At 37.7% G+C, this 19,230-nt stretch overlaps 1 protein-coding gene across 1 annotated transcript; it reads left to right on the plus strand.

Moving 5' to 3' along the window:
- slc5a1 (solute carrier family 5 member 1) lies at window positions 1-18,819 on the plus strand. The gene is made up of 15 exons (XM_083568763.1): window positions 1-308; window positions 2,095-2,166; window positions 7,022-7,126; window positions 7,421-7,480; window positions 8,404-8,508; window positions 9,741-9,846; window positions 11,555-11,635; window positions 11,872-12,080; window positions 13,113-13,248; window positions 14,419-14,526; window positions 14,727-14,877; window positions 15,021-15,189; window positions 15,872-16,087; window positions 16,670-16,775; window positions 17,562-18,819. Exons 1-15 carry the CDS (start codon window positions 177-179, stop codon window positions 17,774-17,776), a joined length of 1,971 nt encoding a protein of 656 aa, XP_083424889.1. The 5' UTR covers window positions 1-176; the 3' UTR covers window positions 17,777-18,819.
- Window positions 18,820-19,230: the final 411 nt, after the last annotated feature.

Here is a 19,230-nt window from a genome sequence, read left to right on the forward strand (position 1 = left end):
GTGGCAGATGCACAGGTAACGTGCACAGGTGAGATGTGAGGTGTGAAGTCTGTCCAGTACGCATGCGTTCAGTCACAAATCAGTATTTGAAGCAGAGTGTGTGAGCAGGTGTGTATCAGTGTGAGGACGAGTGCTGCGAGAGAACCACAAGCTCGTCTCAGAACAGATCGACCACAATGTGGGAATATTTCAGCTTCTCCAGGGTCCGCAGCGGCCAGAAGAACGGGACGGTTATCGCCATCAACAACCCAGCAGATATCTCCGTTATAGTCATCTACTTCGTGGTGGTCCTGGCAGTTGGAATATGGGTGAGTCCACTCATACACCAGGGCAGATGTAGATTCCTGGGCAAAATAAAATTGGCCCAAGCTGAAATTCTGAAGGTTTTAGGAGCAAATCCCTGATCAGGAAATAAGCACAAAAAAAAAATCCTGTCAGTCTCTGTTTCTCGATCAATTCTCCTTATCAGGTGGGGCAGGTAACAAAATTGTTTTGAGAAAAATAAAAAACTGGTAGAACATATTTTTTGGAAAACCATTTGTACACCAAGATTTACATCAATCCTTTTTTATCCTTATCATGATTTGACCTTTGTATCTTTTGCAAGGAGACTACAGAAGTACATTTCTCAGTTCATAGCAGCAGTAAAACGGCCTCATAGGAGATTCTCAGGAAATTGTGCTGGTTTGATTCGTGCTCATTTGCTGAGCAATGATTTGCCAGGAGTGTATTTTCTGAATTGTTAATCCTTTTTTTCAGAAGCCTGCAGCCACAGAACATCCTGTATAAGTTTAAAATAAATAAAATTACATTTACATATTTACATATAAATGCATATATTTACATATTTATATATACATGTATTTTTTATAATAAATGTTATTAAACTAAATGCGTGTTGGGTGTATATTTTTATTTAATTAATAAAATAACATTTACTAAACTGTATTGAGATTCAAACAAACAAAGAAACAAATACATTTGTAATCATTTTAATGAATTATTAAAATAGTATTTATACTGTGCAATTAACTGTAATAAATTATTTACTAATGTATATGTTTGTAATTACATAATAAATTATGAATTAATAAAATAGATAACGTTTATCACATTATTACTGTAAACACTTCACCACTGCAGTACGAAAGTAAACATCTTATAAACATTTTCAAACATTAACAAACAGATGTTTCCTAGAATGAAAATATTACATAACGCAACTAAAGAAACCACGTGTTTCCTCCAGCGGCACGTTTTGAGAATTCAGTACAGCACCCAGGGGAGGTGGGAGCTTAGTGGTTAAGGCATTAGACTTTGAAACAGAAGGTCATGAGTTCCAATCCCAGCATCACCAAGCTGCCAGTGCCACCACTCTGGATAAGTGCATCTTCCAAATGCCATATAGATGTAAATAAGTAAACTCCTCCCACCTGGACTCCAATACATGGAGGACTGTGGCATCAATTTGTGATGATAGGGTGGACACTTTTTCTGTTGTGTCACATGGCGGCCCATGACCAATCATGTTTAACTGATCAAATGAAGATTGGACTCTGGAAAACTGAGAGTGGAGAATACATTTATGTAAAAAGTTTATGGGGTTTTAAACAAACAAACAAATGGATAGATAAATAAATAAATTAATCAATCAATAAATCAATAAATAAATAACTAAATAAATAAAGTAAAAAATTCGGTATATGGGATCTTCTTTAATTCTTATTTATTTATTTATTTATTTATTTATTTATTTATTTATTTATTTATTTATTCATTACTCCAGAAGCTCAGTTTTATAACATTTTAGATTTATTTACCTAATTAATTTATTAAATTCATTTTTGATGAAAGTTGTATGATTTATTTTGCAGACGTCAATGTTGTAGGATCTGAAGGTTCAATCATGAGTATCAGATTGTAAGATGGTGCTGAGGTCAGGGGTGGATTTGAGGAAAATCAATGATGATTCTATTCAAATTCCATGCTTTCAGGGCGATGAAGACGCCCTCGTGTAGAAATGCACCATAATAATCTGACATCTGATTCGCTAATGTTCTGTAATATTCAGTGATGTTCTGCTCCTCTCTGTAGGCTATGGTGAGGACCAATCGCTCAACTGTGGGTGGATTCTTCTTGGCTGGACGCAGCATGGTGTGGTGGCCGGTAAGTTTCTTCACATATGGATTAGACCTAATAACCTGGAGCTTATTAGGTCTAATCATTAGCTTATTAATAATTTATGAAAGTGACTATTTTTTATAAACTTGAAAGATTATTTCAAGATGGTAAAGATTGGCAGATCTAGATTAGGAAGAATCTTATAAACTCCATCATGCTGAAAAGAAAATATAAGTTGTTTTCATCCTCGAAAAGCATCCTCCACCATGTTTCATCTCAAGGCTTTTGTGTTCGGGTTAATGAGTAATATTGAGTTTCACACAAATGTAACAAACATATAATGTTCAACTTTGGTCTCCTCTGGTTTTTCTTTTTAGATGTTTGCTAGAGAGATGTTTTACCTAGAATCCAGGTAGACTAGTTTATAATTGTTTTGGTGCAAGCTACACACATTGTGATAAACCACATCCTATTGATTATATTAAAAAACAAATATTGTTTGCCAATATGTAATAGCATAGCCGGCAACATCAGCATGACCTGAGTGATTTACTTTTATTAGCATCTTTCATTAAATACATAATAAGATTCGTGTTATAGCTACATACATACCTTTTTGCACGATTCCCCTCTTCTCCGTTCCTCTTTTTTTCAAGTGTGTGAGTGAGCGTTCTCCGGGCGGTTTGGGCGAACACTCTGAGTACCCAACCAGGTTTTCTGACCCCAGACAGGGACATGATATTATATCTGATGTAATGTCTTTGGATGCAGTAGCATGAATTTTTTCCCTTCACTTGAACTAGAAGACCCAAACCTGTTCCAGCATGGCAATTCCCCTGTGCACAAAGCAACCTCCATGAAGATCTGCTTTACATCTGTAGAAGTGTAAGATCCCCTGACTTCCCAGGCCTCCTCATCTTACCTACATCAGTACCTGACTTTATCACTCTTGTGGCTGAATGAGTCTCACATAAATCTCCACAAACACACTCCTAAATCTAGTGGAACATCTTGGTGGAGGTTATTATAACAGGGACTAAGTGTAAAATAGGATGTTCAAAAAGGACACACAAATCGTTAGGTTTGGACAAACTTTTGTCTATTTAGCAGTCAACCACTGATAATTAGCAGATCGGAACTTGAGGCTCGGAAAATTCTGGTTCTCATTAACTATCTAACAGTAAGTCGCTCGGGAATTCGCAAAACCGAATGTTTAGGAATGTTAGGAATAATATTTTAAGCTATGTTTTTACTAACAAATTTCATAAAATGTTTAAACACATTATTGTATTAAAGTGACATAATGTCTGGATGAATTCATTAAAGTACCATAGGTGTTGCGGGGTTGCATCCAAAATTTGCGGATTTTCAAAACTCATTTAGTTTCGTCTTAGAACAAAACCCCCACAAGTTCCAGGAGACCACTGTATACCGTATTTTTCGGACTACAAGCCGCTACTTTTTTTCCACGTTTTGAACCCCGCGGCTTAAACAATGAAGCGGCTAATTTATAATTTTTTCCTGGGTTTTTCCTGGTTTCACAAACTTCAAGCCAAAAACCTGTGTTCTGAGCTGCACGGCATCGGGAGAAAAAACTTCCATCGGGTGATTTTTAAACGAAAACACCAAAAGATAAACACCCCCGAGAGAAATAGTTGTGAAAGGAAAGAGGAAGACGGTGAACAATGACTTTCTTGGTCGGCTACTGTTTAGATACAAGCCGTTGTAACGCGTTGAGTCTGGGTGAAGGGAGAGCTCACTACTGGCAGGCTATTCCCAAAATACCGCTATGCTCCTATAGGAAGCGCAACATATTTCACCCGTGTGTAACGTGTCTTTCGTTAAAGCCTGTGTAAAGTACATTAGTGTAGACAAAATATAAAAAAATATTTACAATTTTTAAAAAAATATATTTAAAACAAATATTTTTTAAATTCAGTGGGTGCGGCTTATATATGGGTGCACTTTATAGTCCGGAAATTACGGTACATACTTTTGAGCAGGTATATAAAACATTTATAAATGGCAGAAATGCACAAGCTTATCTATGTTTATTCGCAACTGGTGAGCGGATCTTCCGTTCATCTCACTCCATATAAATGCTCAACACCAGTCAGACCCTCAGGATGGAAAAGCAGGCTTGTTTACATCCATCCTTCAGAAACGTTGATCTCTGAGCCAAATGGAAGGAGAAAAAAAAAGATTTTATGAGGCCGTAATGGTCTTTCTGTTTTTCTGAATTGACAGGCCTTATCAGTTTCAGACTCAAGAGAGCTTTGCAGCTTTTATTAGACTATAAACCTGTACACAATATAACCCTGTTGTAGGAAATTATCAGTGATGGCGCCCATATCGGGGTGGGGGACGCACTTCAGATGTATTCAGAGTATTTTCCAACAACAGTTTTATTAATCTTTTACCACTTTAATTGTTTGATCATGAAGATTTCTGTTTGTATGTATACATTTAATCCGTTTATTGTTAGATTATTCTTTTTTTATTTATACGTTTTATCTGTTAATGGTAACATTGTGATTTATTTGTATTTATTTATACATTTTACCAATTAATTGTTACATTTAAAAAAGATTATTTATACATTTGAACCATATATTGTTACATTATGATTTTTATGTATACATTTTATCCATTTATTGTTGCATTTAATCGATTATTTCATATTATCTCATTACAGTAGCTGTAAACGGTCAGTCCATCACTAGCGATTCTTTTCTCTCCTGATAACATTATATAAGATTTGGCTTTTCTTTGTTCTTATGAATAAATTCCTTTTAACCAACATATTGAAATAGCCATTAGCTTTGTGTTGATAGTCCAGGTTGATCACCATCCTGGTGGTATTTAAATTAACAGCGTTAGTTCCAACCATCAGCCGATTCAATTAAATGATGAAGTAACACACACACACACACACACACACACACACACACACACACACACACACATGCTTGTAGATTATGCTTTTAGTCAATGATATAATTGCGACATTGTTTTTGTGAAGACACTCCAAAGTGCTGGGATTGCTGAGCGAGCATGTTTGTTTTTCCAAGGTTGGATGTACTGTAGTAGACCATTCCTGTACTTCAGCAAATTGCTAATCCTCTGCTTTAATATGACTTTAATAAAAAAGTAAAGGTTCATACTTTTAAAAGGAACTACGTAAGTGTGGAAATAAAAATGTGTTGTTTTGAAAAAGTGTTTTTGGAGGTGTTGCATGAAATATTCCGCTCAGTGGAATTAAGAGACCCAAACCTGTTCCAGGATGATAATGCTATTCATACGGTCTAATTAGGGCCATCGCTAGCTATAGGCAGTGCAGGCAGTTGCCTATGGCCTGGGGCTTAGGCGTGGGGCCTCCATAAACGTAACACCAGTTTAGCAATCAAGACAGGTAGGGTGGGACAAGGCTCTTGTGAATTGCCTAAAAAAAATGTTGCTCACCTGAAGTGGAACCAGTTAATATTACCGTTTAAATGTGGGTCCCCACACTCGGAATGCATGAAGAAACTGTGTACAGTGAGGTAACTTTTTTGAACACTGATTGGATGGCGCTGAGACGACTGCATCCCTCGGGGGCTGCTAAGTGAAAAGCTAAACAGGCTAGCAGCTCGTGATGCAGCCGCTGAGCTGTCATCATGTATTTTTGAGAATAACGTGCTATTAAAATTCTGCCAATTTGCGTCAGCGCCATTTGAAGACGCCTTGTTTTTTAACAGTCGGTTCATTCCAAGCTCAAAACAGCGCAAGCTTTGCGTTTAAGTCTTTAAATTCACGTATGTGTGGCGCTTTGAATACGAGCTGGTCGACTGTACAGTGATATTGTGTCAGGAGTTTTTTAAAATACTAAAGAAAAACGTTTGTAAATAGTAACAGCAATTGTAGCTAGGTGGCCATGGCCAAGGAATAAGAAGAAGAAGAGCTGGACCAGATGACCTTTCATATATTTCTATTTATTTATTTATTTATTTATTTATTTATTTATTTATTTATTTATTTATTTATTTATTTATTTATTCTTAGTTTTGACCCTAGTTTAACTTTAATTAATTAATGAATATGCACTGATAACAAGTATTTTTTTATTTATTTATTTTATTTTTTTTATAAATGAAAAGTTTAGAAATTATATTTGTTTTATATTCATTCTGGAAGGTGGAGGGAAGGAGGCCAGGAAGGGCCTCAAACTAAAATCTTGCATAGGGCTTCCAAATGTCTAGAACCGTTCCTAAGTCAGGTGACCACAAACATTTGTCCATATAGTCTATATGTGAAAATGTTATGCAGTTCAGTGTTCCATATTAATGACTTCCTGATCTCTCCTTTGGAATGACCTTTTGGTTACTCAGGGTTATTTCACAAACTAAAGATCATCCACTATGTTTTCTCAGTTAGGAACATTTTAAATTTCAATTCAGTATTTTTTCAAATCACATCTAGAGAAGTAAACAGGGATTAAGTGGTAGGCACAAGGACAAGGAAAGTTTTGCTTGATGGATAGCATCCTCAAAACATATGGCCACCACCACCATGCTTTATCACAAGGCTGTTGCGTTCAAGTTAATGAATAATATTGAGTTTCTGACAAATCTAGCAAGAAAATAATGTTTAACTTTGGTCATATCAGACTTGAGAATGATTTTTTCTTAAATGTTTACTTCCACCATGCTCGGAAAATTGTTTTTTTTTCCAGTAATTTTATTTTTCTCCAGTCTACTACCATTATTTTGAAATGTATGAAGAAATTCAAACGAAAATAAAAGTGCTGATAAAATTGCCTGAATAATGTTTCGTCCACCACTGAGTGTTTCTTGTCTAATGATTGTATGGAGTTATGTGAAATGCCCGTTCTTCTGTAATCAATAACCTCTTGCCGCTGCAGATCGGAGCATCTCTGTTTGCCAGTAACATCGGCAGCGGGCATTTCGTGGGTCTGGCAGGAACCGGGGCCGCCGCAGGAATCGCCATCGGAGGATTTGAATGGAATGTGAGTGAATCTTGAAAATCCACATACATGCTCGTTTCAGATAGTAATACAACTCAGTTGATAGATGAACGATTAAAAAGAGAAATGATTGAAATTCCAATGCCAAACCAAGAAAGGTGGAGCCTCTGGTACAAAGTGATCCATAAAAACCCAAAGAAACAATATTTTTCTGACATCCAAGATGGCCACCACCATTCTCCATTCAGCTCAATGTGAAGTTTATATATTAAAGATTGTATTGAATGTAACAATTAACATTACATTTGTAAAAATTAAAATCTCTCCTTTTTTTAGGCTCTTATTGTTGTCCTTATTCTAGGATGGATTTTTGTCCCTATCTACATCAAGGCAGGGGTAGGTGCTTCCACAATTGTTGCAATCATTAGAGCAAGATATAAATAACAGTGATGGACAAAGTACACAAACCATGTACTTGAGTTAAAGTAGGTAAAATGTGACTACAGTAAAAGTTAAAGTGTCCCTTTAAACTTTCACTTGAGAAAAAGTACAAAAGTATTTACCTTTAAATGTACTTAAATATACAAAGTACTATAATTTATTAAAACTGTAATGTTCCTATTATCATTTTTATCACAAGACTCTTTACTTAATCAACTCAGTTTATGTGAAAAGACTCGAATGTGACTCTCAGCACACTGATCTATTAATAGAATGATATGAATGAGTCAAACACTGATTGATGTCTACTACAATCAGTGTTTTTCCATCATTTATTCTTCTCTAATGTTCTGTTTGCTGTTGAACTGATGCTGAACTGTATTTTGGTGATCAGTAGATACACCAAGCACCAATCAAAGCAAGTTTAAAACCCTGATTGGTGACTTGCTTGTTTGACCAGTTTTTATCCTCATAAATAAAAAGGAACGACCGATTTCACAAAATGTAGTTGAGTGAAAAATACGATCGTTGACTTTGAAATGCAGTGAAGTTAAAACAAAAGTCTCCCCAAATGGAAATACTTTAGTAAAGCTACTTAAGTACAGTAATAAATCACATTTACTTCCTTATTCTCCACTGCTAACTGATATATTGTGACTCTCAGTTATGTGCTGTAATGTGAATCTATACAGCCCCAGACTTCTCCATGACCGTATATAGACTTTCCTCAGCATGTAGCAGATGAGTTTATTCTCACTTGGGCTCTGAGGTTGACGGCTCTGATAAACTCGGATATTTTTAACTTTCTGTCTCAGGTTAAAAAAGCTTGATGAATGATCTCTTATCTTCTAACCGTGCTGACTCTGTTTATCATGTAGGTGATCACCATGCCCGAGTATCTGAAGAAGCGTTTCGGGGGTAATCGCATACGAATTTACCTCTCCGTTCTCTCACTGATCCTCTACATCTTCACTAAGATCTCGGTGAGCGCTTTAACTGAAAAGCATTTGATAATATGGAGTTCTGTCATCAATTTCCATCTAAATACAATCCCATCTCACTGCAAAAGTACTCGAATCAGCCATGATGCTTTTTTGCTGTATAATGTTTGCTTCCTTATTAATACTTTCTACAAAGGCACTTTTATACTGTGTACATTCATTTTTATAATTAATTACACACCTTGAAGTTCCTCAGGGGTTCTCTGAGTGGTTAATGGCTCTCAGCTTCATAAAGTTTTGAAAGTATTGGGACACCTGACTTTACCAGCCATGTGTGGTTCTTCCTGAAACTGAAAAGCACACGGTGGTATAAGACGTCTATCAATGCTGTAGAATTCAATTTTCCTTACACTTGAACTAGGAGATCCAAATGTGTTCCAGTTTGACACAAAGTGGACAAAGCCAGCTCCATGAAGATATGCTTTACATACGTTGGAGTGGAAAAGCTTTCTGCTATAAAACTCCATCCCTACTGAACACCCTTAGGATGAAATAGAATAGAGAAATAGAGAGTGGAGGGTATTATAATTGCAAATAAGGACATAATGAGGAATAAGATGGTCCAAAAAAATGCAGATGTATTATAGTCAGGTGTCGACAAATTTTTGTGCATGTAGTTTATGTGTGAATAATGGATGGGTAAAGGTGGAGATAGGAGTAAATGTAGATGTGCAGAGTGGAAGGTCTATTTCGGTGTAGAACTTGGATTTGAAAAGTGGAGGTGGATGTGTAAGTTGGATTTGGAGACTGGATTTGGAGGTTGAAGGTTGGAGGTGAAGGGGATAGTGTTGTGAAGGAGATAGTGTATTTGAAGGGTGGAGGAGTATGTGGAAGGTGGATTTGGAGGGAGGTTTTGGAGGGTGGAGTGGAAGTGGAAGGTGAATTTGAAGTTTGGAGGTGGATGTGAAAGGTGGAGATAGATGCAGAAGGTGGATTTGAAGGGTTGAGGTGGATGTGAAGGTGAATGTTGGCAGAATTTTTCATTTGGAGTTCAAGGATAGTATCATTTCACTTTCACATTGTGTCAGAGGTGGAAAAGTCATGTTTATGTTTATGTAGATGACAGAAAGTCCTAAACAACATCAGGATTTTTTTTTACATTCTATTACTTGCTAGCAAAACATCAGTACAAACATCTAAGATCAGTACACCTTCGAGACCTGACTACATTTGAACGTTCTCCAAAATAAACTGTTGTGATATCTCTTCACCAGGCGGACATGTTCTCTGGAGCCATCTTTATCAACCAGGCTCTGGAAATGAACATCTACTTGGCCGTCGTCATGCTGCTCCTTATCACGGCGCTCTACACCGTCACAGGTGGGTCTCTTCTCCACACTTTTAACACATGTTCTCCAAGACGCCACTCTTTCACTTTTCTACTCTCTCCTAAAGCTAATCACTAGACCCTTCACCAGAGCTGGTGAAGGGTCTAGTGATTAGCTTTAGAGCCTGTGCATTAGGCGTGTCCTCAGGAGACTTGGAGATTGGAGTAATGCACTCTCTTATCTCCGTAGCAAAGTGTACAGTACAGCGAGTAGAGAGTAAAGTCCAGCAGTTGTTATTCGGGTTGAGTTCTGAAGAAGAGCTTTTCGCAAGGAGGATGCGAGTCTGTTAGTGCACTGTATCTGAGGCATTATGGCTCATTACCCATGTGCTCTGATAAACTGGAAGCCCATGTGATCGACACTTTTGTTTACAGGAACAGGAGTCGACGCTGACTCTTTCAAAAGGAGGAGTAATCACTCAGGGGTGGTGCTGTGAAAGGAAAATAATTAACAATGTGCAGGAGCAGTTTCCAATAACTTCCTGAACAGTTCCAATAACTTCCTGAATTCTTCAGACACCCCAGCAATTTGTTGACATTTACAAAATCATTGATTAATATATGAATATAGCTACAACTATACCGATATACGAAGTGGCCTCAGAAAGTTTAGAGACTCACAAGAAAGTACTTAATTTATCTATGTTTACACACTATCAAATAGTGTGCAATACAGTCAGCAATACAGCGCCCCCAGCGTTCCTGCCACTTCTGGAATGTGTCCTGGAAGTGCTTTTTTCGAAGTGTGTCAAGCACCTTCTGCTATTAGCACTGGACCTACGCAAACTGCGACCATTGAGCTGAATCTTCATCTTCATCATCCAAATCTGGTGAGTAGGGTGGGTGCAGAAGTAAGATCTCTCCGTGTGAGGAGAGCTCGGGGACAGGTTGCGCACGTGGTCAGGATAGCAGACGTGGTAACACACGTGGTCAGAATCGCACCAGTTGCACCAGTTGCACCAGCTCCCAATGTACACAGGACAATGTCTTTTGGAACACTGACTTCTGGTGCTCCCTGTGACTGTGCATGCAGCCTTGTGCTGCCATCTGTTGGTGTGTTACAAAACTAGTCTTCAAACTTATTGATACCACCTCGTACAATACAGTATATAATATCTTATATACTCTTCATGGATGTGTGTTACTTGAGTGTGTGTTTATAGATGTGTATTACTTGAGTGTGTGTTCATTAACGTGCATGTCCATGAGTTTGTGTTCATGGGTGTGTGTTCATGTGTGTGTATTCATGTGTGTGTTCATCTGTGTTTGTTCATGAGTGTGTGTTCATAAGGGTGTGTTCATGTATGTGTGTTCATGAGTGTGTGGTAATGAGTGTTTTCTATCCTGGTTGTGTGATCATGGGCATGTGCTTATAGGCGTATGTTCATGCATGTGTGTTACTTGAGTGTGTCTTCATGGGTGTGTGTTACTTAGTGTGTTCATCCACTGTCAGAAAATCTTTGGGGTACAAAATTGCCCCATAATTGGTACAAAGGTAGAAGGTACAAAATTGTGTACCTCTAACTGGAGGAAGAAAATTGTACCCTTCAGGATACCACCCAAGTGATAGCCATTTGTACCCTAAAAGGTAGTTTTGTACCTTGTTTTCTGAGAGTGTGAGTGTTTTTAAGAGTCTGTGTTAATAGGTGTGTGTTCACATGTGTGTTACTTAAGTGTGTTCACGGGTCTGTGTTCATGCAGGTGGTCTCGCTGCAGTTATTTACACAGACACACTGCAGACCATCATCATGGTAGTGGGATCATTCATTTTAATGGGCTTTGGTAAGTGAATGTCTTCTACACCCTTCCTTCCTTCCTTTATGCCAACTTTCTCTCCCACTTTTTTAACTTTCGTTTTTTCCTCTGTCCATCTCACTTCATTTTTGTACCTTTTTTTCTACCTTGTACTTTTATGAAATATTTTTACTTCCCCTCTTTTTCTCTCACCACCTTTCCATAATTCACTCACTTTATTGTCCAAACCGGCCCTTTCTCTACCTGTCTCTTTCTGTGGCCAGCGTTTGAAAAGGTGGGAGGATATGAGGGTCTGCAGGAGAAGTACATGACTGCCATTCCCTCAGTAGTGGGGAACTACAGCGAGGCGTGTTACACTCCGCGAGCCGACTCCTTCCACATCTTCAGAGATCCACTGACCGGAGACATGCCGTGGCCCGGCCTCATATTCGGCCTCACCATTCAGGCAGGCTGGTACTGGTGCACAGACCAGGTACTGCTCGCTCATGTGTATATACACACAAACACACACATTCCTTATCACTGGACCCTGAGACTGAGCAGAATGTTGTGTGTCTTGTTTTATCCTGAGCGAGTCCTAAACTTAGACTTCTTCTCGTACACTTATGAAGAAGATTAGATAAACAGACAGGCATGACGGAACCTTCTCAAGAAAAGTCCACACACACACACACACACACACACACACACACACACACACACACACACACACACACACACACACACATATAATGTAAAGTATAAAAATTTCTATACATACTCTATATTTTTTGGAAATTCAAATATATATTTCAATATATATATATATATATATATATATATATATATATATATATATATATATATATATATATATATATATATATATATAATCGAAGCATAGCCAATGATAGGCTACATTAAATATACATTTGAAGCAGCTACTGATACGATAAGATACGACTCCCCTCTATTATGATGCAGTGCTATTTGTTTTTGATTGGCTTCAACACAATGCGATTCAATACAATACAATGCGTGGAAGGAAAAAATATGACTCTCTGCAATATGGTATCAAGTCAAGTGAAGTTTATTTCTATTGCGCTTTTCACAACAGACATGGTCTCAAAGCTGCTTTACAAAATTAAAGCGTTAAAGTGAGCAATGTGTATTTATCCCTGATGAGCAGCCGTGGTGACTGTGGCAAAGAAAAACTCCCTTAGATGTTATGAAGAAGAAACCTTGAGAGGAACCAGACTCAAGAGGGAAACCCATCCTCATTTGGTTGACATCAAGAGTGTGATTATAGTCTTTAAACAATACAGAACACTGGATAGTGAGAACTAACATGAGCACTGGAGTGTGTGATTTTGAGTGATGATCTTAAAATAAATTGTTCACATTTATTTCTTTAGTTTCCGTCAGACAGAAAATAAATTAACTTAAGTGCCTTAAACGCATGGCCCTTTCACAAACAGGCCTTTGTAGTGCAAAAAGTAAGTAAACGCCGCATCTTTGTTTGCAGGTGATCGTCCAGCGTTGTCTCTCAGCTAAGAACATGTCCCACGTGAAGGCTGGTTGCATCCTGTGTGGTTACCTCAAACTCCTGCCCATGTTCCTCATGGTGTTCCCTGGCATGATCAGCAGAGTGCTTTACCCTGGTCAGACCTCTGTTCCCTGTACTGTGTGTGTGTGTGTGTGTGTGTGTGTGTGTGTGTGTGTATATCACATTCGCCATACGTCTCTAGTGTTTGTCTTTGTGCATCAACATGATCATGTATGCTGCTTTATATGAAGCGTCATATATGAAGTAACATAACTCTGTTATAACAGTTGGCTAAATGCTAGCTGACTAGCCAGCTCTTGCTAGGTATCGAGAATTTTAATATGGTTTAATATTTTTAGATCTGCTGATGATAACATGTAAATATTAATATATGGCAAACCCTTTTCACTTTTGACTCATATATTTTTTATCACACTTGCCATAAATATCCATGTTAAACACTTGAATAGCTAGCAAAACCTGGCTAGCTTAAATGATCAGCTAGCTCTAATTCATCTTTCTGACTAGCAAGACCTGGCTAATCATTACTCATGATAAAAATAACCTCAATAGCTTATTACAATTATTGACCAAGCATTTGTTTCATAGATATCCAGATTAGAACACGTGCTAGCTTGGGTTAGCGTGACTATCCAGGTTTGCTAGCTTTCTAGGTTTCAATTATGGATATCTGTGGTATGTTTGAGCAGTGATGTAAAAAGCATAGCAGCGCTTTATTACTTTACAATCCAATTTACATTTTACAGGTAAACAAGAATGAAATGAGGAGATACTTAAGCTAAAGATACAGACAAAAGTTTATGGACACCTGTGCATAAGATTAATGTGTTTGTTTTTTTTACTCCACATATAATTGTATTTGTAATTAAATATGGAAAATTTAATGCTACCGCTTTTGAAGACTTTCTAAGTGACCAAAAAACTGTATAATTGTTTGTGTGGCTAGAACATTTGTCGTAATAACAGTTAGCTAAATACTGCAAATTAGCTGTAGTCTTCTAAAATAACATGGCTAAAAGTGGTATATATTTATAGCTCTAACTGTGTCATAGAATTTATTTTTATTTCTAATACTTATACTGATAATTTCCTAATTCCTGTTCATTTAAAATGTGAAAATCTTTTTAATGGAAATTGTAAATAATTCTAAAAATAGTAGCATCTTGATTCCTTGCACAAAAGCTATTGACTGCATTTGTATGATATTTACATTTATTTGTAAAATGTATTGATTTTGTGACGTTTTCGGCCCTTTTAACCTCAGACGAGGTGGCGTGTGTGGTTCCTGAGTTGTGTAAAGAGTACTGCGACACTGAGGTGGGTTGCACCAACATCGCCTACCCCAAACTGGTGGTGGATCTCATGCCTAATGGTGAGCATCAGATGGGTCACACCTCCAGCATTAGTCTTTTGAAATTTTTAACATAAGGGATCGATCATGGCTAGGTGTGCGGTATAGGATTTCAACAGGGATGTGTGTGTGTGTGTGTGTGTGTGTGTGTGTGTGTGTGTGTGTGTGTGTGTGTGTCTGTGTGTGTGTGTGTGTGTGTGTGTGTGTGTGTGTGTGTGTAGGTCTCAGAGGTTTGATGCTGTCTGTCATGTTGGCGTCCCTGATGAGCTCGCTCACCTCCATCTTTAACAGCTCCAGCACACTCTTCACCATGGATATCTACGCCAAGGTGCGCAGCAAAGCCTCTGAGAAGGAGCTTATGATAGCTGGCAGGTATACACACACACACACACACACACACACACAGAGACACACACACACACACACACACACACACACACACAGAGTAACTACGCAAAAGGAGGCTATATATGTGCAAACCGTGATGTGCATGTATGGTGTGTGTGTGTTTATAGGTTGTTCATCTTGGTCCTGATCGGTATCAGCATCGCATGGATTCCCATCGTGCAGTCAGCTCAGAGCGGGCAGCTCTTCGACTACATCCAGTCTGTAACAAGTTACTTAGCTCCGCCCATCGCCGCCGTCTTTACACTCGCCATTTTCTGCAAGAGAGTCAACGAACCGGTCGGTTCCACATCACACATCCCCTCACTTTCTCTGAGCTTGCTCTTTGAAACTCTAAAACAGATATACAGAATCACTCAATATTCCAAATATAGTGTCATTAATAATATACAGTATACACTGTATGGTCAAAAGTATTGGGACACCTGCTATATGTGATTCTTTCTCATACTGTTACCACAAACTTTTACAGGACATAAAAAAAATACTGAATACTACTAAATATTCTTTTATTAAAAATTTCAACTGATAATGATACTTTTTATTAATATTATAAAGATTTTTTTCCCCAGAGTTTCTCAATTTTTTTCGTAAGATCAAGAAACATTTCACCAAAGTAAATTATCCTTTAAAACTTTCATAATAATATAATTAGCATAAAAAAGGCAATTCTTCTATTTCGTTATTTGTGAAACCTTACATGAGTTTGATATTAATAAAAAAACCCACATTAAATTCTAGACGGGTTTTGAAATGGGTGTGGCCTAATATTTTAATGAACACACTTGATTGACAGCTCTTTCCAAGACTCCCAGACACACAAATTAGTATTAGTATAGTTTATAGTATAGTAAATACTTTTTTAATTATCTTAATTAAAATGATCTGAAATATTATCTAAAACACTTCCTTGTGTTCATGTTGTGAGTTTGTGTGTGATGTTTTTGCTTCTCTCACTCAGGGTGCGTTTTATGGCATGCTGATCGGATTGGCCATCGGCCTTTCACGGATGATCGCCGAGTTTGTATATGGAACAGGTAGCTGTGCGAATCCCAGCGACTGTCCAACCATCATCTGTGGCGTGCACTACCTCTACTTCGGTCTCATCCTGTACGGATTGTCGCTTCTAGTGGTGTTGGGGATCTCATTCATTACCAAACCCATCGACGACAAGCATGTGAGGATCTCCCACACACACACAGACTTTTAGGGAATGTTTGAAAACAAAAATTGTGGATGTGTGGAGCGTTTTAAGACGTTAAACCGGATTAGTGTAGGCGTGGCTTTAACCGCTGAGCTACCACTTCCCATTCATGTTCGGAGAAATTAAAATAAAAAACCAAGAATGTCATCCAGAAACAGTGAAACCGGATTATGCGAGTACGAGAAACTGTTTATAGGGTAATAGGTTATCAATAGGTCACTTTGAAAAACCATAACACAAAGGGGCTTATACACAAGCACACTTTGATTAGGAACACTGAGGGAAATTACAAGAAAATAAAACACAGAAACATGTAGGTTCTGCTGACTTCTTGTCCCCTCAAGGGATCATCTTGAACACCAGGGACCTCAGAGTACATGACGTGATTATTTTCCCATTAAATCATGAACCCACTTGTGTTCTATTAGTTACACATACTATAAATGCAGTGTTGTGCTCAAATGCTGTTTGTGTACATGATGTCTATATGCTGTGTGTGTATGTGTGCATGCGTGTGTGTGTGTGTGTGTGTGTGTGTGTTGTTCTCTGTCACAGCTGTACAGATTGTGTTGGAGTTTACGGAACAGTAAAGAGGAAAGGGTCGACCTAGACGCAGAAGAGTGGACCGAGGAGCCGGCCGAGTACGACATGGATGTTGATGGTAAGATGGACACGATAAAATGTTCTTTGTTCTTATGTCTGAGATGCACAGATCATTATAACATTATGACTGGTGAAGTAAAGAACACTGAGAATCTCTTCATCATGGCACCTGTTTGTGGGTGGGATTTATTTGTTAGGCAGCACGTGAACATTTTGTTCTCAAAGTTGATGTTAGAAGCAAGAAAAATGAGTTTGACTAGGGCTAAATTGTGACGTCTAGACGTCTGGGTCAGAGCGTCTACAAAACTGCAGCTCTTGTGGGATGTTCCTGGTCTGCAGTGGTCAGTGTCTATTAAAAGTGCTCCAAGGAAGGAACAGTGGTGAACCGGTGACAGGGTCGTGGGCGGCCGAGGCTCATTGATGCACGTGGGGATCGAAGGCTGGTCCGTGTGGTCCGATCCTGTAGCTCCAACTGCTGAAGAAGTTCATGCTGTTTATTGCTCTTTCAGCCACTGGGGTGTTAAAGTCAGGTAATGATGTAGGTGAGGTGAGGAGGCCTGGGGTGCAGTTAGTGTTTACATTTATCTCAAAGGTTTTCAAAAGGGTTAAGGTCAAAACTCAATAGCAGGAGATCTTCCACTCCATCCCTCTCTAACTCTTATTAGTTAATCCATGTACACATGGTGTGAGATCCTTCTCCTGTCTTTCCCATGGCTTTTCTCTCCATTCACAAAGCTGCATCTGAACAACCCGTTAGCTCACTGTACTGTAATAACAACAACACTCCAGTGTGTGTATGTGTGTGTGTGTGCTCAAGTCCTCATGCGAATGTCAAACCTTCCAGAACCCAATGAAGATCCCAGCTGCTGGAGAAAAGCCTACAACTGGTTCTGTGGCTTCGAGCAGAAAAAAGCGCCAAAGCTTTCCAAAGAGGAGGAGGCCGAGATGAAGAGGCAGCTCACGGACACGTCCGAGCAGCCTCTGTGGAGGAACATCGTGAACGCCAACGCCATCATCCTTATGTGCGTCTGCGTCTTCTTTCACGGCTTCTTCGGCTGAACGACCGTGCTCAGGTGCACGTGCATATGGACATCAAATCGTTTCGGTAGCACTTGTTTTAAAGAACATTAAGAAGGTATTTTGACCCCTCTATCATTTTTGTGTAAAAAAAAAAAATCATCAAGGAGAGCCTTTTGTCCAGCTGGTGGAAAGTTGGTTGACCTTCTCCAAGTTTCTCTCATCTGCACACATCATCTCTGGAGCTAAATCAGAATGACCATCATGTCCATGGACACCTCTCTTACCAATTCTCGCCTCCCCTGATTGCTCAGTTTGGCCATGTGACTGGTTTTAGGAAGAATCCAGGTTCTTCTTCTACACTTAAGGCCACTCTGCTCCTGCGCTCTTGATTTTTTATTATTTTTTGCATCCTTCCCCAAATCTGTACCTCAGAGTCATGTTCCTGCCTCTGAGCTCTGCATTTAGGTCCTTTGTCCTCCTGATTTTTGCTCTGAAATACATTTTACACCTTAAAGTCGATTCAGAGAAGTTCGATTCGATTCAATTCAATTCAAATCGATTCGATTAAATTTGATTCGATTTCTGTACAAGTACAGAAACAGTAAAATGCAGTTCGAATCCAAGTGTTAATAACAAAACAACAAAATGTAAAACAAACAAACACACAAATAAATAAATAAAACCCCTGTGGTCTGAATACTTTCGGAACGCATCATATATAAACATTACAGTGTAACAGCATGTTGGTTTTATACATATCATATACTAAAAAAACATATAATTATAATTATTTGAAAAAAAAAAAAAGGCATTACAATTTATATCTGTCTTTTATATTTATCAATTCTTAGTATAATGCTTTGCATGTAGTGTTTGTTAAACAGTTTATTAATATATAAATATTACTTTTTAAACTGATATTTTTTTGTTTTCATATAATCAATAAGTTTATTTATATAAATGTATTATTTTGAACTAAAATGACACACAGATGAAGATATGAAATGAAATATTGTATTCGGATCAATAAATATGGAGATCAATAACAATAATCAAATGCAGAATAAAAGTGTATTTTATTATGGGCTGGATTTGGTCTCTAAGTGAATAAATGACTAAATAAAATCATTAATGAATTAATATGAACAAAAAAATTAATAAATAACTTGTTAAATAATTCATTGTTCATTTCTATTATTTATTTTGTGATTTTTATTTTTACCTGAAAATATTCATAAATCAATAACTTCAGGATGAAAACAAACAAATTAAGTAATTATTTCATATTCCTTATTTATTTATTTATTTATTTATTTATTTATTTATACATTTTAATTACCAATATATTATTTTATTACAGTTTAGTCCATTACTTGGTGTGTTTGTGTACATCAATAAATCATTATCCAAACATTATCATTAAAAAAACAGGCTATAAACTGGAATCTGGAGACTTGGTGTCCTAGTGGTCTTTAATGGTGTCCAATACAGAC

The sequence above is a fragment of the Silurus aristotelis genome (genome assembly GCF_946808225.1).
Source record: "Silurus aristotelis genome assembly, chromosome: 18".
In the NCBI taxonomy this organism is placed as follows: Eukaryota; Metazoa; Chordata; class Actinopteri; order Siluriformes; family Siluridae; genus Silurus; species Silurus aristotelis.